Below are 21,849 nucleotides of genomic sequence, written 5' to 3' on the forward strand. Positions count from 1 at the left end.
AGAGTGTCTTTTTATGGTGCACCTGGAGAGAGAAATGTGTTTGTAAAACGTCACTTTTATTTAATTCATTAAAAATGGTTGCGAAATATAAAAGAAAATAAGACAAGACATGAGACAACATATAGTGGTATAAAAAAGGATAAAAATCCTTCACCTAGTGGAAACCCCACTGTCTAGTCTCCCAAATGACTTTAATTATATTGCTGTTCGGCTGTGTTATTGTTAACATAAGGTTGTAACGTGGATCAGGGTTGCTACAATAATCTACAATGTTCTAGTAAACCCTGGGCTCTCTCTAGCAGCCGCTAGCAAACGCCTGAGCACGGACACAGTTCCGTCTCAGCGTTGCTGCTGGCTTGCTGGAGCCAGTGGTGCCACGTCCTGTGTTCTCCCACCGAGCTGTGTCTAAGGGGTGCCTACGTGCACTCCCTTGCTCAGGTAACCCCGAACGCAGCCAACAGTTCAAAAATTACAATTGATAAGTGGGGAGGGGAGAGTGGGGTATTAGACACACTAGGTGTGTAGTTAAGTCACTAGGTGCGCCAGAACCGGTAGTGTCCCTGTTTGTTCTAAACCCACCTGAGCAAGGGAGTGCACGTAGGCACCCCTTAGACACAGCTCGGTGGGAGAACACAGGACGTGGCACCACTGGCTCCAGCAAGCCAGCAGCAACGCTGAGACTGAACTGTGTCCGTGCTCAGGCGTTTGCTAGCGGCTGCTAGAGAGAGCCCAGGGTTTACTAGAACATTGTAGATTATTGTAGCAACCCTGATCCACGTTACAACCTTATGTTAACAATAACACAGCCGAACAGCAATATAATTAAAGTCATTTGGGAGACTAGACAGTGGGGTTTCCACTAGGTGAAGGATTTTTATCCTTTTTTTATACCACTATATGTTGTCTCATGTCTTGTCTTATTTTCTTTTATATTTCGCAACCATTTTTAATGAATTAAATAAAAGTGACGTTTTACAAACACATTTCTCTCTCCAGGTGCACCATAAAAAGACACTCTTTTCTCTTCAAATAAATTTGTCCCTTTCGTGTCTATGGTAGCACACCTTCATACCTACTAATAAATTGATTGTTGACAATACACAATGAGGGTCCATTTTCGAATGCAAATCAATTTAAATCTGTGCGACTGATTACACCTCTTTCAAGCTCCCCATCACTAAAATGCCATGTGGAGGGGGCAGGCGAACACAAAATTTATAGTTACCCCACTGTGTGTATAGTATTACCTGGAAGTGCTAGACACGCTGGCACACCCAGGACAGAAAGCATATTTGATCATGAAACCCTTGACAAGCCGGTCATTGAAAAGTAATTAAAAGCCTAACTGTGGGCCAGAAGTTGTAAGGGGCAATATTGTGTGCAGAACATAAAATTATGTCTGGGGCATACCTGCATGTGGCATAATATGTAATGGGCATTATAGTGTGTGGCATATTGTATAAGGAGCATTACGGTGTGTGGCATATATATGGGGGATTAAGGTGTGTGGCATATTTGTAAGGGGCATTACAGTGTAATCTGTTTGGTGCATTACTGTAAGGAGGAAAATTACAAATAATGGGCCTGATTCAGACCTGATCTCTGCTGTGCAAAGTCACACAGTGTTGGATTATTGAAGGACTGGGTATGCGTACAGTTTGTAGCATTTTCTGGGAGCGTCAGAAAAACTGCAGGCATGCCCAATCGTTTTCAGGAAGGGTCTGTGACATCAGCGACAGCCCTATAAGCCCTTCTGTGTCGCAGAGCTGTGGAATGGCCGAGTTACGTAAACTTGCACAGACTGGGAACATCATTCACTGGAAGCGAGTTGTGTATGGATTTGCAGCTGTACGTTGATCAGAAAATTTTTCGCAAGCTATTTGTAGACTTGTAGGCCGGTATTTCACTCACACAAAATTGCAGTAATTAGGTTTGAATCAGGCCCAATGTATGGTGCATGAATTAGCAATGTTTTTGTTTTATCCTGTGGAGGCCAATGTCTGGGAATGTAGGGTGTAAAACAGGTATAGAGTAGTCTCTCTACAAAGCACAGCCCTTGCATTGAGGCCACACCCCATTTTGGAGCGTGTTCTTTTTTTTTTTTTTTTTACCGGCGGTGCACACCCCAATGTAATGTGCTGTGCAAACCTGTGTATCTATTTAGGAATGTAGCAAGAACAGTACACCTGCCACCCAATGTGCCGATACTAATATATGTACCTACATACGCAATAAGTAATGCAAAGGGCAGCTATCCCTATAACAGCGGCCCTCTGCATGACAGGAGGAGACCCAATGTGGGGTGGGGACACAGTGAGTCACTACTTCGGGTGACACTACCCCTAAAGACGCTTCTTGCCAATGCCTTTCTCCAGCATCTTTTTACTACGGTAGTTTCATTCTGTGCTTTTTTTGACCAAGGAAATGTGTTTCTTTTGATGACTTCTCTGCATTGGTTACAGTTATTTCCAAAAAGCAGCACTGTGTAATATCCAAAAGCAACAGAAATATCTAACAGAGTGATCATCTAAAATATAACCCAATATATTGCATAGAAAAGCAGAAGAAAATAAAGGAAATGCAGTTCTTTAGATAGGAATGATGGTATATACTAGCTGGAATCACCTGAGGCTGGAATACTAGTATTATTTTAAGAACTTACCTTTTCCCCCTTCTTCACCCTGTGCAGCTGAAGTTGGCTGATTGCTTTTTTGGTTTCTTTACGGTTACCCTTTAATGACAAGGATACACACAATATATGGCTTCAGATGAAAAATAGTATCACATGCAGAATGAATAGTCCTTAACACAGTACTGACCACAGCAGTGGGTTATATTTAGGTTAAAGAACTACTACTACTGGGATTTATTGTGCTGTAATTACTGTTTGTAACACTATTAAAAGCATGCATATGGGTACAGCACCTTTCCCATTACTCCCATCCCTCTCAGACTTCTGGACACTGCCTGTTCTATTCACTATGTCTATGTAGGGTCACCCACTGCCATAAGGCGCAAGTTTTATTGCCTGTGCCTTGAATGGCACCATTGGTTGCACCAGCCCTGTGGCATGTGCAATATCTCTATCTGACCCTGTTCTATGCTTGCGGCTGCAGATTATGCCCACTGAATGGTCAATTTGTGCATGCCATGTACTAGTAGCCACCTCCCTCTCACCACCATCTTCCGCTACAGTCTCGCCCGATTGCAACAGCACCTCTGTGGGTACACTAAGTACTGCACTCGACGTAGATTTCTACATTTTTGGTGCATGCACAGTTGCAGTTATCTTTCAACTATGTGAGCATCAGCATTGGGTGTGGATTGTGTGCTACTCAGAATGAGGCCCCAAACGCCATCTTCACATCATTACTAGCTTATCTCAGACATTCTCTTGGACTAGGCTCAGCATGTGCCAGCACAACACAGTTTGCCTATACTGGCTGAGTATCCCTTATCCAAATTATTCCAAAAACTATAGTTTCCAGAATGTACTATTTTTTTTTCAAAAAGACTACTGGATACATCTGTAACTGGCACTACTGGGAACATGATGAAGCCGCTGACCAGAAGGCGGGGAAACGCGTCATCGAGCGTCACTTCCGCAAACAAACCAACACCACGTGAGCTGGGGAGATATCTGCCGGAGCTGTGAGTCCTAGAAAGAAGCTGCAGAATCGGGAAGACCAGCAGCTGGGGACCCGCTTCAGGCTAGCAAACCCTCACCCATCTGTGGGCAACAAAGCGCCGCATTCGCTGAAAAGCCTAAGTATCACATTATCCTTTACTCAAATATGCTGCTTTGCCTGAATGAATGAGCACCCGCAGTTTTTATATGGAGCAATTTTAAAGGCCGTTCTGCATTTGAGCCTTACTGTGTGACTGACTAACACGCTTGCAGTTAACATCTATGCTTATCAAAGTGTTTCAAAAAGTTCTCTGGGACTGTCTAAATATTGAGAGGATTCAAAGTTACCAAGCCTCAAATTCATTATATGCTGCAGCCTAATTGGGCAAACCTAGTTCTAATGGTAATGGAACACTGAGTCTAAGGCATACATCATAGCCTAATGAAAGAAACCTTTTTTTCTTGTCTTTTTTATGGCCAGAAATTACTGTGCACATTTTAATAGCTCTACCGGTCGGTGGTATTGTTTGTATTGTTGTGTATATTTTATTTAATTTTTTTATAAATTTATAAATTTTTCTTGATTACTAATTAGTGTGGTCCATTAGCGCCGTTTACTTGTTGTGAACATGATACATAACTGGCACTACTAGGGGACATCTGTAACTTGTACTAATGGGGGCATAATATGTACCTGGCACTAAAAGAAAATTATTGCTTGGCATTCAAATTCAGTGCCTGAGAGGTTTTAAATTTTTATAACCTTGTTTCATGCACAAATAAAATACATTTGTGTGTATTTCATAAGTTTGATGTGTTTATACAACAATGCAAAATACCTTATTCAAAAAAAATAAAAAATTCCAATATCCATAATAATCTATTATCCGAAATAGTTTTGGTCCCGAGTATTTTAGATAAGGGATACTCAACCTGTATAACCATTTGCTGAAGTACGGGGGAAATCAGTATGTTGGTTTTAGCTAAACTGTTACATTGGGATTGATTTCATTACCAGTCTATAATAAATTTGGATTTTAGGTCCTACCCAGCTTGGGGTGTGGTATAGGGGATCCCGACAGTCATTATGCCGACTGGCCGGACCCAGACAGCATGGCCCCTTGCGGGTTTGCTGCGCTTGCCACACTGTGGTCACGGTGGCTCGCTATGCTACGTGAGCCACCTATTCTATTCTCCCTCTATGGGGGTCGTGGACCCCCACGAGGGAAAATAGCCGGCGGCCGTCGGGAACCCAGCTGTCTGTTTTGACAGTTGGTATCCCGACTTCGGGTGAATGACTGTCAGGACCCCGTCCGGCACCCCCCGGCTTGGCATAAATGATACCAGATAATATAGATCTGAAAGATCATCTACAAAATCTATATTCATACACAGTGTTACACACCTAAAACTATATGTGATGTAAATTAGGGAAAACATACAATAAAAGCAATGACTATTATTGATCAGTTTAGTGGCACTTAAGATTAATGAATAAATTGGTTGCAACATGATTGTATTTGTAAATCAGCCCCAAATTCTTGTACAGCTTTGTATATATGCACATACAAAGCTGTACAAGAATTTGGGGCTGATTTACAAATACAATCCTAAAGCGCACAAACATGTTGCAACCAATTTATGAGCATAAGCTACATACAGTGCAACAAAAAATAACCACATATAGTCTGAGCTAAAAACTAATATAAGTCAATGGCCATATTTACCTGATTGCCATACTTGGCTCCAGTGTACAGGAAGCGCTGCACATAGTAGAATATTAGCCAGGCCAGGGAGATGATCATCATGGTAATAAATGCAATGGCGACAAACACCACCGACTGTCCACTGATGACTTCCTGTACAAGGCGGGTACCTACAGTGATTACCATTTTTACTGGTATGTTTCTTCTTAGAAGCTCCATGATGTCCATTCCTTTTGGATAACTCACCATTATTACCACTGTATTACCAGTTCCTGCAAATGATAAAACAGCCATGATTGGCTTGAATACAGCAATACTATTATGTAGCAACCAAAACGGAATAGCCTCTAAGATGCCACACATGTGCGGGATATTGTGCAAGTCTGTCCATTTTATGAAAAAAGAAATTAACAAGGCAAAAAACAACCCTCCCTGTGTAACACCCCCCCCCCCCCCCCATCCCCTCACCTGACTTTGTACAGGTTAGGCTCATAGATAATACTGTAAATCATATTGTTACACTGATTTTTTTTACATTTCTTTGCACATATTGATAAGTTCATAAAACGCTAATCTTTATTGAGAGCAAATAAAATAAAAACAAACACAAGACTGACTGGATTCAAACAGGTACTTAAAGTGAATAGAGATATTTTCAGTTAGCAGATAAACCACACAGACTTGTTATCTCTGTATTTCAGGCCAAACTACATTCGATGGATCTAACAGACAATGGGAAGCCTGTGAAGATGAGCAACGCAAGAAATAGGAGCTCTGTGTAGTTTTCAGGAAGAGCCATATGAGAAGTTATAAACAGTTCGAACTGTACATATACTGTACTAAAATCTTAGAAATGAAAGAAATATAATTAACTCCTGAAAAGAAAAACAAAATGACTTGATAAACTTCTAAATAAACAGAAACATTTGGGAAGGAACGGTATCTGAAATCTGGTGCACAATGCATAAACCTTGGACAAGTGCTAGAGTAGAGCGCTCCATAAACAGTCACTCCCTTGGCAAAACTATGCCACCTTGGGAAGTATGTTATGCGTAAGAGAAGTGTCCCAAAGCATAGCTTAATCACCACAGAATGTTTACACTATTAAATGCACTAGGAGTATATATTTAGTGTAGTCAAGTGTATGCAAAAAACAACCGCAAAACATCTAAGCATTAAACTAGGATTCCAAGATACCTTTGTACACTCGGTTAGGCAAATGAAAGAGCGAGATTGCACACGATAGATATATAGAGAATATTGATATAATTATATATATATGCAAAAAGTAGACTTCTTTCGTGGATTAAAACTTAGTGAGAGCTCTCAGCCAATCAGAGAATGGCCAGTCATTTGACAGGTATTTTAAAAATCTAGCTATTTAAAGCGTTAGGACCCGCTGCGTCCTACTGATGAGTATCACTGCAGCACCCCGTTACATGTGATAAATCGCAAGCGATTTATCACATGTGAATTGGCTCATCAAGTGCCAAATTGGATGTGGAGCTGGCGGGCGGGTCACAGGAGAATTAGTTCCGACTTGCTCTAAGGACAAGTCGGCCTAATGTATGGGGGCCTTTTTTCTTCACGTGCCGGCAATCTGCTATTTGAATGTTTGTTTAGATTGGAGTTTTATTGCCTGCCTTGTAATTGGGGAGGGGGGGATTGCGCAGCCTTTGATTAGTGGTATTGAGTTCACATGAACAGTATCCATCATTCATAAGGGAACTTCTCTAGGCTGTTGAAGCCTGGGCTTTTGGGTTATATTCAAAGGGTGTTATTTAAAAGGGTGATATAATGAAACAACATATTCAAGACTTAAACAGGATGAAAACAGATGAAACCATCACCAAAACATCTTCACCCTTTTGCAATAACCTCTAAAATTTTACGTATGTACCCAACTTACATTCCAATATACTCACACGGTCACTATGCTGCCTGTTTGTGTATGTGATACAGCAATTATAATAACAATCTGCTTCTATATTGTACTACCTGTGTTTGAAAATGTAGACATTGATGCCTTGCTAATTGGAGCAATATTAGGCTGGTGTCTGCTTCACCAAATACAGGGTAACTCGACAACTTAAAACATTTACTTCACTGCAAACCATAGCATTGTGTGCAATCTATGGTCAGCTAACTAGTCAGAGTGTACATATATGTAGGGTTTAGAAATGACTATCTGAGCAACACCAGTAAGCTGGTATTAACTATCGCAGGGCTCGACAAATTTCTTTAAAATCTATGAGCCAGGATTAAAATGTAGGAGCCAGATAAAAAATAACAGGGACAGTGCTCGCCGAAGGTGTGCCCCAAAAATGTACACACACCATAATGTCCATTACATATACCACACGCCGTAATATTCATTACATAGAATAGCACATGCCAGCATTACATATGCCACATAAGTTTTGCTTACCTACATTCTCGTTGCTTTGGGTTTTATGCTTGGTACCATGGGTTAACATGCTCTTCCAGGGGTAAATGCTTGTTGCTATGTGGTTACCATGCTCTGCCACTGTGGGGTTAACTTGGTGTGCCACTGTGGTGTTAACTAGGTCTTTCTCCTGCAGGCAGGAGATTAGTGTTCCCGCTAGGCTGTTTTAGCGGGGCGCTGCGCCCTGCCCCATTTTTAAAGGGCAAAATGCACCCTGCCCCTCTGGCAGCGCCCCACTAAAACAGCCTCACAGGGAAGTCCCCGGTAGCACAGTGGCTTCGGAGGGTCCGGGCACGCCTCTTTGAGGACGCGGCGGCGGCCCGGGCACGCCTCTTTGTGGACGCGGCGGCCCGGGCACGCCCCCAGCTGTGACCTCGGCGTGCCCGGTCCACCCCCCGGCGCCCTGCCCGCTGTCACTCCTAGAGTGAACACTAGGAGATGCGGGTTGGGCTGAGTGGGGTGATCATGCTGCTGCGCCAGCGGCACTGCCAGGTGGGGGGTGGCCGCAACGGCTTTCAGCGTGGTGACAGCGTAAGCTCCTACACAGAGGCGGCTCCAGCAACCGCAGTGCTGAACATAGACCGCGGCTACTAGTATGACGAGCCCTGTGCAGGGAGCAAGGAGTCGGCACCAGAGTAGTGCACAATGAGGAGCATCAGAGCTGGAGACCAGGGCAGGTGAAGGCCCCCGTATCACAGAAGGCACGGCGCAGCTATGTTAAACCTTGCGCCACATCAGATCCAATCAGGAGCCGAGCTACCACTGCCACTCCTGATTGGCTCCTGAAACGCTCACCGCGACGGACCTGCTTCTTGCCCCTCTCGACCGCACCACAGAGCACAAGCCCACCCGGCCAAGACCAGATTCTGCTTCCTCCCGCAAAAAATCTGGTCACCAGGGAGCAGAATCTGGTCGCCCTGGCGACCGGGGTTTGTCGAGCCGTGAACTATTGCAAGTCTAATATAACTCTCTATGCCTATATAACGCTGTTCAAATACATTATGTACAAACTATTGCTCTGTATTGCTCTCCATGGTCTTCTCTCAAAATCAGCCTCTTCTCTCCCTCTCCCTGAAACTCAGCCCTCTATACACATTTCTGCCTCATGACCCTCTTAGTAACACTCATGAGATTTTTACATCTCTCTACATTAACAATAACATCCACAAACTGTCGCCATAAATAACATTCACAAACCACCTGCAGCTGCACCTATCTTTCTCTACGGCTTCTATTAGCTGGTGAAATTTTACTTAATCCAGGCCCCAGCTGCTTGCCCTGCTCGCAGGCACCTAACTCTCAGGAACGTAGTAATCCAGCTAACCTCATAAACATCAAATGCCTCCCTTCAGCCCCCAAATCACTAAAATGTGCGTTATAGAATGCACGCTCTGTTGGTAACAAATTAACATCCATCCACGGCCTCTTTTTAAACAATTTCAACCTGCTGGCTATAACAGAAACATGGCTCTCAAAATCAGACACAGCCTCCCCTGCAGCCCTGTCACATGGTGGTCTCCACTTCACACACACCCCACAGGCCTGGTGACAATCCCAATCCTTCACATAGACAGTTCTTCCACAGGTTCCATCACTCACATTACCATCATATGAAGTACATTCCATCAGAACTTATACTCCATTCTCACTCCGTGTTGCAGCTATCGCCCACCTGGGCAGCCAACACAATTTCTGGAAGATTTTTCTGCCTGGCTCCCTCATTTACTTATTTTCCTCTGACATCTCAACCATCATCATGGGTGACTTTATTGATAGCCCAATATCTGCTGCTCATGCCTCCAAACTACTCTCTCTAACCTCCTCTCTCGGCCTCTCCCAAAGAGGACCGACTCCTCTACTCATTGGGAGGGCCACTGCCTTGATCTTGTATTCACTAAGCTGTGCTCAGTGTCTGAATTCACCAACATTACTTTCCCTCTCTCAGATCACAACCTTATCACCTGCATGCTGTCCTCTAGTACTTCAAACTCAAAAACACTGAAATCCTTTAATTCACCTCAAGCCCGCAGAAATATTAATGATATTTAGTGTTCCTTCTAGGAACCAAACAGGGCAGGGCGCTGGAGGGGCGGACCGGGCACGCCAACGTCACAATTGGAGGCGTGCCCGGGCCGCCGCGTCACTGAAGGGGGCGTGCCCGGGCTGCCGCATCACTGAAGGGGGTGCGCCCGGGCCGCCGCGTCACTAAAGGGGGCGCGCCGCGTCACTGAAGGGGGCGCGCCCGGGCCGCCGCGTCACTGAAGTGGGCGAGCCCGGGGCGCCGCGACACTGAAGGGGGTGTGCCCGGCCGTAACTAAGTCCCCGAGCTGCCGGGAAAGCACCGTGCACCACAATCTATGGCGGCGCTGGGCTTCACCGGTGCACTCCGGCGGGCAGGCAGCAGGCTGTTTTAGCAGGGCGCTTCTAGAGGGGCAGGGCGCATTCTGCCCTTTAAAAATCGGGCAGGGCGCAGAGCCCCGCTAAAACAGCCTAGCGGGAACACTAATATTAATTTTCAAGTACACTCCTCCTCACTGCAACAACAGCTTGCACCTATTTCTGCATTTACTACTCCTGAGATGGCGGTATCACACCTAAACCTAACTCTTAAAACAGCCCTGGATGAAGTGGCTCCAGTTACCCACCACACTCCACGTAGGCCTAGACGCCGACCATGGCACTCTAAATTAACAAGGCACCTACAAAATCTTGCACGCAAAGTTGAGTGTAAATCTTACAGTCCAATGGATTTCTTTACAGAAAAAATACTTTCAGTCCTATAGTTATGCCCTGGAAACTGACAAACAAACAAACATACATATTTCCAAACTCTCATTTCTGCTCAAGCTTCTAACCCAAAACATCTTTTTAATACATTTAAATACCTTCTCATCCCTCCCTCACCCAAGCCACCAGCCACTATCCATGCATAAGATCTTGCTTCCTACTTCAGCGATAAGATTGACAAGATCAGAGATGAATTGGTATACTCCCAACTCAGTTGGTGATCTGCTCAATTCCATACCTGAGCCCTCTGATGCATTTACTTCATTTGATCCCACGAATGAAGATGAAGTATCTGCACGTTTCTCTTCCTCCAACTCTACTACCTCTCCTTTTGACCCTATACCCTCACAAATAAGTAAATATTGGTCTCCTGTGCTCATCCCAATCTTAACTAAAATCTGTAACCTCTTTCTCTACTGGTGTCTTTCCTTCATTGTTCAAACATGCTATTACTCAGATTCTGAAAAAACAGAATTCTGACCCAAGCGTTCTCTCAAACTACCGTCCCATCTCTCAACTTCCATGCACCTCCAAACTTCTTGAAAGACTTGCCTACACTCTCCTCACACACTTTCTTAACTCGCACAACTTACTGGACCTGCTTCAGTCAGGCTTTCATGCCCAACACTCCACAAAGACAGCACTGACTAAAGTTGTGAATGATCTGGTCACTGCTAAGTCTAAAGGCCACTATTCACTGCTAATTCTTCTAGATCAGTGGTTCCCAACCCTGGTCCTCAAGTACCCCCAACAGTGCACATTTTCCAGGTGCACTCATTCAGGCACATTTGAAAAGATCCGCTAGTGGAGCTAATTATAGCACTTGTGATTCTGTGTGGAGACCTGCAAAACATGTACTCTTGGGGGTACTTGAGGACCAGGGTTGGGAACCACTGTTCTAGATCTCTCTGCTGCTTTTGATACTGTTGACCATACACTTCTCATACAAACACTACAATCCCTAGGTCTTAAAAGAAACAGCCCTCTCTTGATTCTCATCCTACCTATCTAACCACTCCTTTAGTGTTCGTTTCTCTGATTCTACCTCCTCTTTGCTATTTCTTTCAGTTGAGAGTACCTCAGGGTTCAGTTTTAGGTCCTCTGCTTTTCTCAATCTATACATCATCTCTTGGCAAACTAATCAGCTCCTTTGGATTTCAGTATCATCTGTATGAGGATGATACTGCGCTCTACCTATCCTCCCCGCACCTGCCCCATCTGTATTGAGCCACGTGTCTGAATGCCTTGCTGCCGTTTCATCCTGGATGTCATCTCGCCACCTCAAACTTAATATTTCAAAAACAGAATTTGTTATATTTCCGCCAATAAATAGTAGTTGCCAACCTGATATCTCTGTTGCTGTTGAGAATATGATAAATCACTCCTACCTGTCAAGCTCGCTGCCTATGTTATCCTTAACTATGAACTTTGCTTTGTACCTCACATTCAATCAGTCTCAAAATCATGCCACATGCACCTAAAAAAAACATTCAAAATTCACCCTTACTTTACACAAGACACTGCAAAAACTCTAATCCATGCTCTCATCATCTCACGCGTTGATTATTGCAATAGTCTCCTGATTAGCCTTCCCCAATACAGACTCTTACCACTACAGTCCATCATGAATGCAGCTGCGAGACTAATCTTCCTAGCCAGACATTCATTGTCTGCAAAGCTACTCTGTCAGTCACTTCATTGGTAACCTGTATTCTACCGTATCCAATCCAAAATTATTTTACTTACACACAAATCCATAAACCAGATTACACCAACATACAGATCTTCTCTTATATCAAAATATCATCCAACACGTCCTTTACGCTCCTCCCAAGATCTGCATTTCTCATCCACACTCCCATTCCCGATTGCAGGACTTTCTTCTGGCTGCACCCACTCTGTGGAATGCCCTCCCAAGCACAATAGACTCTCCTCTGGTCTCCAAACCTATAAGCGTTCCCTGAAAACTCATCTCTTCAGGCAAGCTTATCAAATTCCAGAACCAGTCACGGAACCCTGCATTCTGGTGGAATCGATGCAATAAAGAATATAGTATCTATCAGGGCTCGACAAATACCGGTCGTCAGGGCGACCAGATTCTGCTTCCTGGCGACCAGATTTTTTAACAGGGAGGGAGGAAGCAGAATCTGGTCGTGGTCAGGAGCATTGCAGGCAGATCCCTCCTGGCAGACAACCGGCAGCGCAGGCACAGGCGCCCGACCCTTTCCCCATTCTGCTGGAAGTCTCCCCACCCTCTCCTAACAGACAACCAGAAGCGCAGGCACCGGTGCCTGACCCCTCTCCACTCCTAAGTGACTTGCGGCACCTGACCCTGCCCTCTCCTCCTCCTAAATGAGCCGCGGTAGCGTAGGCTCCAGTGCCCGACCCCTCTCTCCCTCCTCCTGCTGGAACCTGGATGTCAGCAGCAGCGCCTGACCACCGTCCCTCCTGCTAGAGGTCAGCAGCTCAGGCACCGGCGCCTGACCCCCCCCCCTCCTAAGTGAGCCGTGGCAGCGCAGGCACCAGTGCACGACCCCTCTCTCCCACCCCTGCTAAAACATGGAAGTCAGCAGCGCGGGGCAGTGGTGTCTGACCCTCCTCCCTCCTGCTGGAAGTCAGCAGCACAGGTACCTGCACCTGACCCCCTCTCTTGCTGGAAGTCAACCCCCCGCCTAACTGGCACCAGAACCTGACCCCCCTCCTGCTGGAAGTGGTGCCCAACCCCCTCCCCCTCTCCACTCTCCTCACTCAGTTTGAGGACTGGCAGAACTTTTAAAAGTTCGGTCCTCAGTCCTCTTTCCCCAGAAGCTGCAGGACCAGGTTAATTCCAACCCAAGGCACCAGCATGGAGAAGCGGTGGCCTATGCCGGGGATCAGGCGTGGTGGGCGGCACTGGAGAGCCTGCCACCAGTGAACGGGAGGCCTGCTGGTAAGAAGGATGCCTGCATCCTCTCCCATCTAACCACCTGTCGTCCTCTCATCCTGTCACATTTCAAGTGACCCTTTCAACCACACCCACTCCCATTCCATCACCTTACACCCTTTCGCCACCCTCTCGCTCTCCTCCTAGCGCCCCTCCATCAACTCCTCCTGTCTCCTAACCCCCTTTTGCCCCATCACCTCTCCCGTCACCTGACCCTGTCTCCTCACTCCCTCCTGTTGTCTCACCCACTTTTGCCCACAGTCACCTATCCCCTCTCACCTCACCCCCAACCTCTTTTTGTCACCCATCACCTCATTACCCTCCTCTCACCACCTGTTATTTTCTACTGCCTCCCCGTCACCTCATCCTCTCTCAGCGGTGCAGGACCTGTAATGGCGGTGGCCAACCCCCCTCCCCCCCTTGCTTTTATTTGTGGGCGAGTTATGGGGCCCAATTATACGTTTTGTACTGTTTAAGGTGATGCTTGCTTCTGTATCACACAGTACAGAAAGTATGTGCAGCATGTAGTTTTTGAACTAGATAGAATTGCATCTAGTTTATAACGCATGCTGCTGTAGCACATCACATGCATTTTGAACTAGTTACGATGTGATCTAAATAAAAACACACGGTGTATGGGCACCTTTAGTATGGCTGGCTCCTACACTTTCATCCTCGCTCCTAGAATTATAAAAAAAAATTGTCAAGCCCTGGTATCTATCCTTATGTATTAATGCCTATTTCCCTATAGATTGTAAGCTTGCGAGCAGGGCCCTCCTACCTTTTAACTGTCTGTAAATACCCTTTTTGTTGTATCACGCTATCCTTTTGTAAAGCGCAACAGAATATGCTGCGCTATATAAGAAACTGTTAATAAATAAACTTAGGATTTATTGATTAGAAAATGTTTAAGAATCACTGATCTAATCACGGCACCCCAGAGTATCAGGATTTTTTTTCTTGGCATCCCCTATGTCAAAAATGTGAAATTCAGAAAATAATTAAAAATTGTATTTCTAGGTCATCCTCATGTGGCGAGGGACTTCTGTTTGTCCACATATTTTATGACTGGTTTTGCTTATTACCCTGACCAGAATTTGAACCGATCCCAGACCACCCCTGCAAGTGCTCAGAGGCATTCTATGGTACACACGTTCGCTCAGCCAATAGTCAGACCTATGTGTCGTGACGTATGCTACAACTGTGTCGCCATTTGAACGTATCCACCCAGTTGAAATGTCAGTGTCTGGTGGTTGTCCAGCCAGATGCATTGATATATTGACACATGTATATCACTCATCGGCTGTGCTGTGGGGCTGATGAGATGAGTCGTCACCGATATCGTTCATACCCATATCAAGAGTTCACACACCAAAGGACTTACAATGGCTGATATAGCGCTCAGCGTGTACCCAGCTTTAGACTTCTTACAGTGAACTCTGCCTGTTCATCGGTCACGTGATAAACATGTTAAGCCATTTCTTTTGCATTAGCTGGGCTCCAGTTATACATACATTTTATACACTGTATCTCGACAAGTATGGGATTTTCCCTTTAAAACTCAGTCTTATCACAATTTTTGCATGTATATTTTATAATGTACCGTTCTAAAGAAACTGAACGCACGTTTACACTTATTTTGAACAAACTGCCATGACAAATTTTTTTTTTTTAATTCAATAGTTTTTATTGAAAATTTTGATAATAAGAAACATAGCAACCAGACGTGGTATGTATGACAGTGTGTACATATGGGTTAGAATTATGTTGTTGTTTGATAGTTTCGTATATAGGAACGAATACAGACCAAAAGTGAACATTATGATAGGGTTAACAATATAGCACGGTGTATTACATTCAGGTTGGAAATAAAGCCAATGCCCGAAGGCGCCATTCGGGCAGACAATCTTAAAGAGAATAGAATATAGTGACAGAGTATTATCTAGCATAGTTGGCATATACGACCGTTTCTTAACCAGTTATAATTAAAAAGCATTTGAATATCACAAAAGCCCAAAAGTACAGAAATGAATATTGGACGTCCGGTTGCTAAACATCCTAAAACTAATCTACCCTCTACTTATCTAAATCTACCCAAAACAACCCCCCCAAAAAGCCCTTAAAACAAACCTACCATATAACCCTCCACCCTGTACAACCCACCCCCAACTCAGGCGTACTTGGATCCCGTAAAGAACCTACCCCTAACCTATAAAAGAGAATAAGGTAGTGGCATTTAGCTTCTGTTAGCTAATTGTGCCAGGAAAAAACTAACCTACCCTCCCATGTTCCCCACCTTTAACCCTCCCTCCCCTAACCCCCCTCCCACCCCCCCCACCCCCCCCATGATCGGATAGTAGGCGAATGGGCTGGATGGGGCAATGACCTGGTAATTGCGAATAACACAGGATGTTAAGTAAAGGATATAGCGAGGGCTAGAGACTTATGACCCTAAGCTAGGCCGAACCATGTCTAGCCCTCCCACCTGGATGTACAAATATAATAACCATGGCAATGAGGATATATATATATATAGTGTCATAAGACATAGGGTTATATAGGGAAAGCTAAGTTGACGCAGGATTATAAAATGAAAAAAATATGGGGGTTACCAGAATTTAACTGAAGAATAGCAAAATGGACAGGATATGCAATCAAAGGAACGGATATCTCCATGTACAGTACGGTAATCAGTATTAATCCAGCCATTTTTTATATATAAGAGAATGTATTACTGTGAAAAATAATAAAAGAGGACAAAATTGTAAAGGGCCACTTGTACAGCAACGTGACACCAAACATTAGTCCGGCCAATGTTCAGGACCCAGTTTGGATCGCATCTCAATAATAAAGTCAAGTCCAGGTTCCGGAGGGTAATCAAGGGGACAACCAGGAGGGACAGAGTGTGGTCTCCATAATCGCATAGCTATAGATAGGAAAAATGGATGATTTGCAGAATGAGTCACAGCATCTTCCACATGTATAGCTTCAGGATAGCAAACATTTCCAGAACTGGGTTGGTCCTTCCCGAAGTTCTCACCCGGCAGGAGAGCATTCATGGGTGCTGCAGGGGTATCCGATACCTGGCACCTAGGCAGGATCTTGTTGTCTTCAGTGATAAACTCCCCAGATGCAGTAGAGGCAGGGAAAACATTTCCCCGCAATGCGTCCAATTTGTTAACAAGCCTGTCAGAAGAGGCGTAGATGGCCATCAGGAGTCGTTGGACAGATGTGTCCATTGTGGAGGAGATATACCCACTGGGCCACAGACTGGAGGAGAGCAGGTGAGCTGCCGCTGTTAATATGTGATGGCGGCGGCTAGCACACCGCCAGTCCTAAGTAGGAGGCTGGCAGCAGCAGCAAACTCAGCCGCAGACACAGCAGAGGGCACGCGGACCACAGGAGACACAGACACACAGGATCGGCAGGAGTCAGTCCTGCGGGCACAGCAGCCGCCGCTGGAGGAGTTCACTGCAGGACGAAGCCTCCAAGATGGCGCCCAGTCACGGGTATACAGGAGCCAGAGAGCCAGGCCGGAGATCCCGCTGCGACCACACCAGACACCCCACAGGAGTAAGAATGAGCTCGTCGGCAACCGGAGAGTATCAGGGACAGAGGTGAGTAGAGTAGGGGTGCCCAAATGACCACAAACAGGATAATTACCAGGATGTTTCACGGAGCTCACACACCCTGCCTCCTTCTACTTGCTCGGTCAAGCCACGCCCCCTGCCATGACAAATTTAGTAACAATTTAAACCATTTTCCAATATTGCGTTAGAACCTTATAACCATTTTTGGTGCTAACAAATCTCCATGGAACAGATTGTACTAAAATTCTCTTAAACCAAAAGCCTTTGTGTAACATTTATGAGTTAAGCCCTGCAGCTAAGCTTTCTTCATGTGACTCCCCTCTATAAATTGGCACAACATGTAACAAGAGCAGATTGAAAGAAGCTTATTCTCCATGTTTGTTTACTGTGCATGGATTTTTTTCCATTATACTACACTGAGAGATGTAACATTTTTAGATTTTGTTTTTATCTGTATAGTAAATTACTATTTGCATTTAATTAAGATCAATAAGTAATTTTTTTAAATCAAATTAAATATAGAAACATTAGAGGCGATTCAGTTCAGTGGTGCAGTGAATAGCACCAGGAAGGGGCTTCCAGAGATATTTAAATGCTAAATCCAACTAGAGGTTTTCTGCTTGCACCCTTCCTGGGATATAAATGGAAATCCAACTGAACCAGGCCAAAAACGCCGTTTTGTGCCCTAGTACAGTGCCTGGCAATCTCTAACATAACAGCGTGTTGATCTGAATGGCTCCGGGAGCTCTTTCCCAATGCGCTGAATTGAATCAACCCCAATATTTACTTAAAATGTACAAATAAAGTGCTGATAATTGTAGTTTTACATATCTGTTTTTTGTTTGTTTCTTGTGTTGTGCTGGTTTATCTATTTTTTCAAGGCTTTATTAGCATTTTATTTAAAACACAAGGATATAGTGTGCAAATAAATATACAGGTTTCTTTTTAAAAATTGTAACCTGGTGAGCAGGGCCTTCCTACCGCTTTGACTGTCTAATCATTCAGTAAATGCAATGGAATTTGCTGCACTATAAGAAACATATTAATAAAAAGTAAATTTATTAAAATAGAACACTACGTTAACCAAATACTTTCTAAATAGTTTTAAATTTAATAATTTTTATTCGTTTCTGAAAATAAAGAAAAAAAATATATACCCCAAAACAAACAATACTAAATGTTACGGACACACAGAGCATACACAATATATATATAGGCGAAAAAAGGCTGAGGAGATTCGCATTTTTAGGGGGAGGGGGGTAAGGGGGGACGTTTTGACCTTGCCTTTGTTGACCATAAGCTTGTGTCGACCTAAAGTATGTTGATCCTTTTTAGGTGTGGACCTAGTCAATGTCAGCCATTAGTGGTCGACTTAAACATGGTCTATCATCCATACCGTAATCCCTAAAAAGTGCAATAGACTAATGACCTTTAACAAGGCCGAGCTCAGCTCTTCCACCAGTAACAGACTTCGCCGGTCTTCCACATATAAAATATTTATAATCATATTATAAGAATAAACAGGATATTCGGTACTTATATGTTAGTTGGGCGCCCACTAAGCTATTTGCTTAGTTTTCCATGTCCGCTCGCCTCGCTGTGCTCACCACACTATATAAATTCAACTCCATGCCGACATGGACAGTGGGGGTATGAGCGTACTTACTATAGTGGAACGCCCAACTAACATAAGTACCGGATATTGTAATATACATCAACCACACCAAGTAGCATAAAAAGAAAAATTAAGCACAGTTGGAAAGGGCTTCCTTAGCAATAGAGAGACTGAAATCATTAGCGAATTGAAACATCTTGATAGGATATAAATATAATATCAGTCTCATCCCAAAGCACTCCAGGGTATAGAATCAAACAATTTTGGAGTTTCAAGTGCCAAACCAGTGTAAACACAGCATCCAGACATGAAGTAGAAATAATCCTTTCATTTGGGCAGAACTAATGACAGGATCAAGTCCAGAGTTAACATAGTCTCAGGAGTTGTACTGTAGGAGGAGCAGTGTTACAGCTGACAGATATATCGTCCTCAACTCCATCATCACATTCCTCATGAGTACAAGAGGGGGATAGTGTATCCAAATATACAATCATCAGGATTTGCAGGTATTGTGGGATTACAACAAATAGGCTCAGCTTACTCAACCCCTTCATCACCTTTAGAAAAGGTACAAGAGGGATCAAGTGTATCTGTATAACTGCAGGATTTGTGGAAATTGCAGTATAACAAACAGGCACAGCTTCCTCAACACCTTTGTCACAGTTCTCAGGGCTGCACGAGTGGGAAATTGAGTCCAATTGTACAACTCCAGGATTTGTAGGGTTATAACAGGTAGACACAGCATCTTCAACCCCTCAGTCACATTCCTCAGGGCTATAAGAGGGAACAGAAGTGTATACAACAGAATTGCATCAAATATACAGTATGAAGGAGTCTGAGTAGAGGCATGAATAACCTGATGGAGTTGTAGCGGAAAGGTACAAGAGGAGCAATCAATCCACAGCTCCAGGCACTCTTCACTGCACTCTGTGCAAAGATGCTGAAAAAGGAGGATCCATGATGGCCGCGGTCACACCAAAATGCTGAGACACACTAGCCAGACGCCAAGGAAACAGCCAGGAGGGAGCAGTCCGGTGCACCAGACCGCAAAACCAAGCACTTAAAAAGGACCACAAATATGCTCCAGGATACTGAAGGAGATGTAGGAAAGGATGCACAATCTCTGTAACCTAAGGGGCAGCGCTTCCTTAAAAGGATGATTAGACTAGGATTTTAGGTGGGAGAGCCGGCAGACATGTCCTACACCTAACTACTCCAGGCCACGCCCCCCTCTTTCTAAATAGATTTAAGCAAGAAACATGAATATTTTTTTTCCTTAAAACTTGCTTAATTGTAGAGTGGGTGACCCTAATAAAGAGATCATTGTGATTTTTTTGTTTTATGAGTAAGGGGCCTATGTACTTATAATTGCAGTACAGGAGTTATTATTACGCTATTGTGTATCACAACTGATATTTTAATTCTGAATTAAAATATCCACACTGTGCACTGAATTTAAATTGTAGGGACATTGGTAGCAATTACTACTATATAAGTATCAGGAGATAAAGGCACTCGTATTGGGCTAATAGTATCGCTGCCAATAGATAATCCCCTATTTAGAAATAAGATGCTATTTTAGTGTATTAACTCCTGACAAAGAATTAGAAAGAATCTACAAAATGATTAGATCACAGTCTCCTGAGATCTGTTCATAGTTAAAAGTTAAAATTCCTGCAATGTTGTACCTTTATATACTCAGAGAACACTTAAGTAATTTGTATTAACCTTTATAATATCAGTTTCAAATGTTTAGATTAGTCATTATTAAAAAAAATATCAGGAAGGTCTGACTGGCATTTAAAAGGGTTATGAAATCAAGTGCACAGCCCACATGAATTATTGTAGACTGCTTTTATAAATAAGTGAAGCAGACTGAAGACAATGTGACATAAGATTTCAGAATGAGAAAAAAAAGTTGACACTAATCTGTCAGTTATATAAATATTTTATCAGCAGCATCAGCTGGAGTTCACCTTAGGTGCGTAGGTAAAGGTATCCCTATCACTGATCCAGAAGAGTGGCGCTGTGACGGCCATGATCCCCATATTGTTAGTTAAAGCTGAAACCCAATAACACACAGCAGCATGGGTGTTCACCCAGTCCTCACTAGAATATTAATAGATTCCCATCAGACAGAATAGTTAACCGCAGACCAACACAGACTGATAACTGAAACAATCATACAGAACAACCACCTCCACAAGGTTCCACTGGAGCGGGCAGAAATTAAAAAAAAAAAAAAACGCTTTTCCATCTTAGACTAATGGGTCATATGGTTCAGTTTAGTCAGTAACGCAACTGAACAGAACATAGGAAAACTTTAAGTAGGATGTGGGAAGGTACTGCCTATGTAATTTTAAAAACAAACGCAAGTGTAGACTGAGAATATTAAAACACAAAAACAATCTTTCACTGAATAAACATGTAAAGCAAAACAAATAAAAATTGACTACTATGCATTGGCTGTGCTGGAAGAGGCAGGAGTGTGTGGTACTTGCAGGTAGAGTCAGCCCCATTGCTTGTAGGAGTACTTGGTGTGCACTAGAGCAGATGACACCGCTTATCTTGCATGAAATCACTATATCTATATATTTATCCATCTATACACACACACACACACACACACACACTTCTTTTTGAACAGCTACTCCACAGATTGTTAGAGGGAATTCCATGTGAACAAATAAAATGTTCCACAGTAATGGCAGCTCTGTCATGTCTTTATGGAAGATCTGGGATAAATTAAATAATGAAAGACACCTGGGCGTTTAGTCACAATACCAATTTAGGGCCTCTCTAAAGCCTGCAGGACACTGTACATCTAAAGAATAAAGAGAGTGTATAAAACATATGTGCTAAACAGGACTGCTTTCAACTAACTATACAAGACATGCAAAACACATGTATTAAAGCACTAAAAGCTCTTAAAACAGGTTGAATACTGTCAGGTAGAAATTAATATTAAGACAAACAACCCTTATGCTCTAAAGTAGTAGAACAAATATTTTTGTTAGGAACAATCCTCTATCAACCAGTTTATGTGCATAAAAAGGGTATAAATAAAATAGTCATATTTTATCATGAATATACGGTAATCACCAAACATTCCGTCTAATTCATATTTGCACACACTTAAATATACAACTGCAAA

The 21,849-nt window shown here is 43.5% G+C and overlaps 1 protein-coding gene across 2 annotated transcripts in view; it reads right to left on the bottom strand.

The window, feature by feature from the left end:
* Nucleotides 1-21,849, bottom strand: part of RNF149 (ring finger protein 149) — a 58,912-nt gene that overhangs the window by 21,678 nt on the left and 15,385 nt on the right. For both annotated transcript variants that reach the window (XM_083174377.1, XM_083174378.1), the window contains exons 2-3: nt 5,356-5,606; nt 2,663-2,731 (exon numbers count right to left, since the gene is read on the bottom strand). In XM_083174377.1, the coding sequence (XP_083030503.1) occupies nt 2,663-2,731; nt 5,356-5,606 (320 nt within the window). The remainder of the gene's footprint in view (nt 1-2,662; nt 2,732-5,355; nt 5,607-21,849) is intronic.

This window comes from Crinia signifera, chromosome 2 (genome assembly GCF_055691185.1).
Source record: "Crinia signifera chromosome 2, ASM5569118v1, whole genome shotgun sequence".
Classification (NCBI taxonomy): domain Eukaryota; kingdom Metazoa; phylum Chordata; class Amphibia; order Anura; family Myobatrachidae; genus Crinia; species Crinia signifera.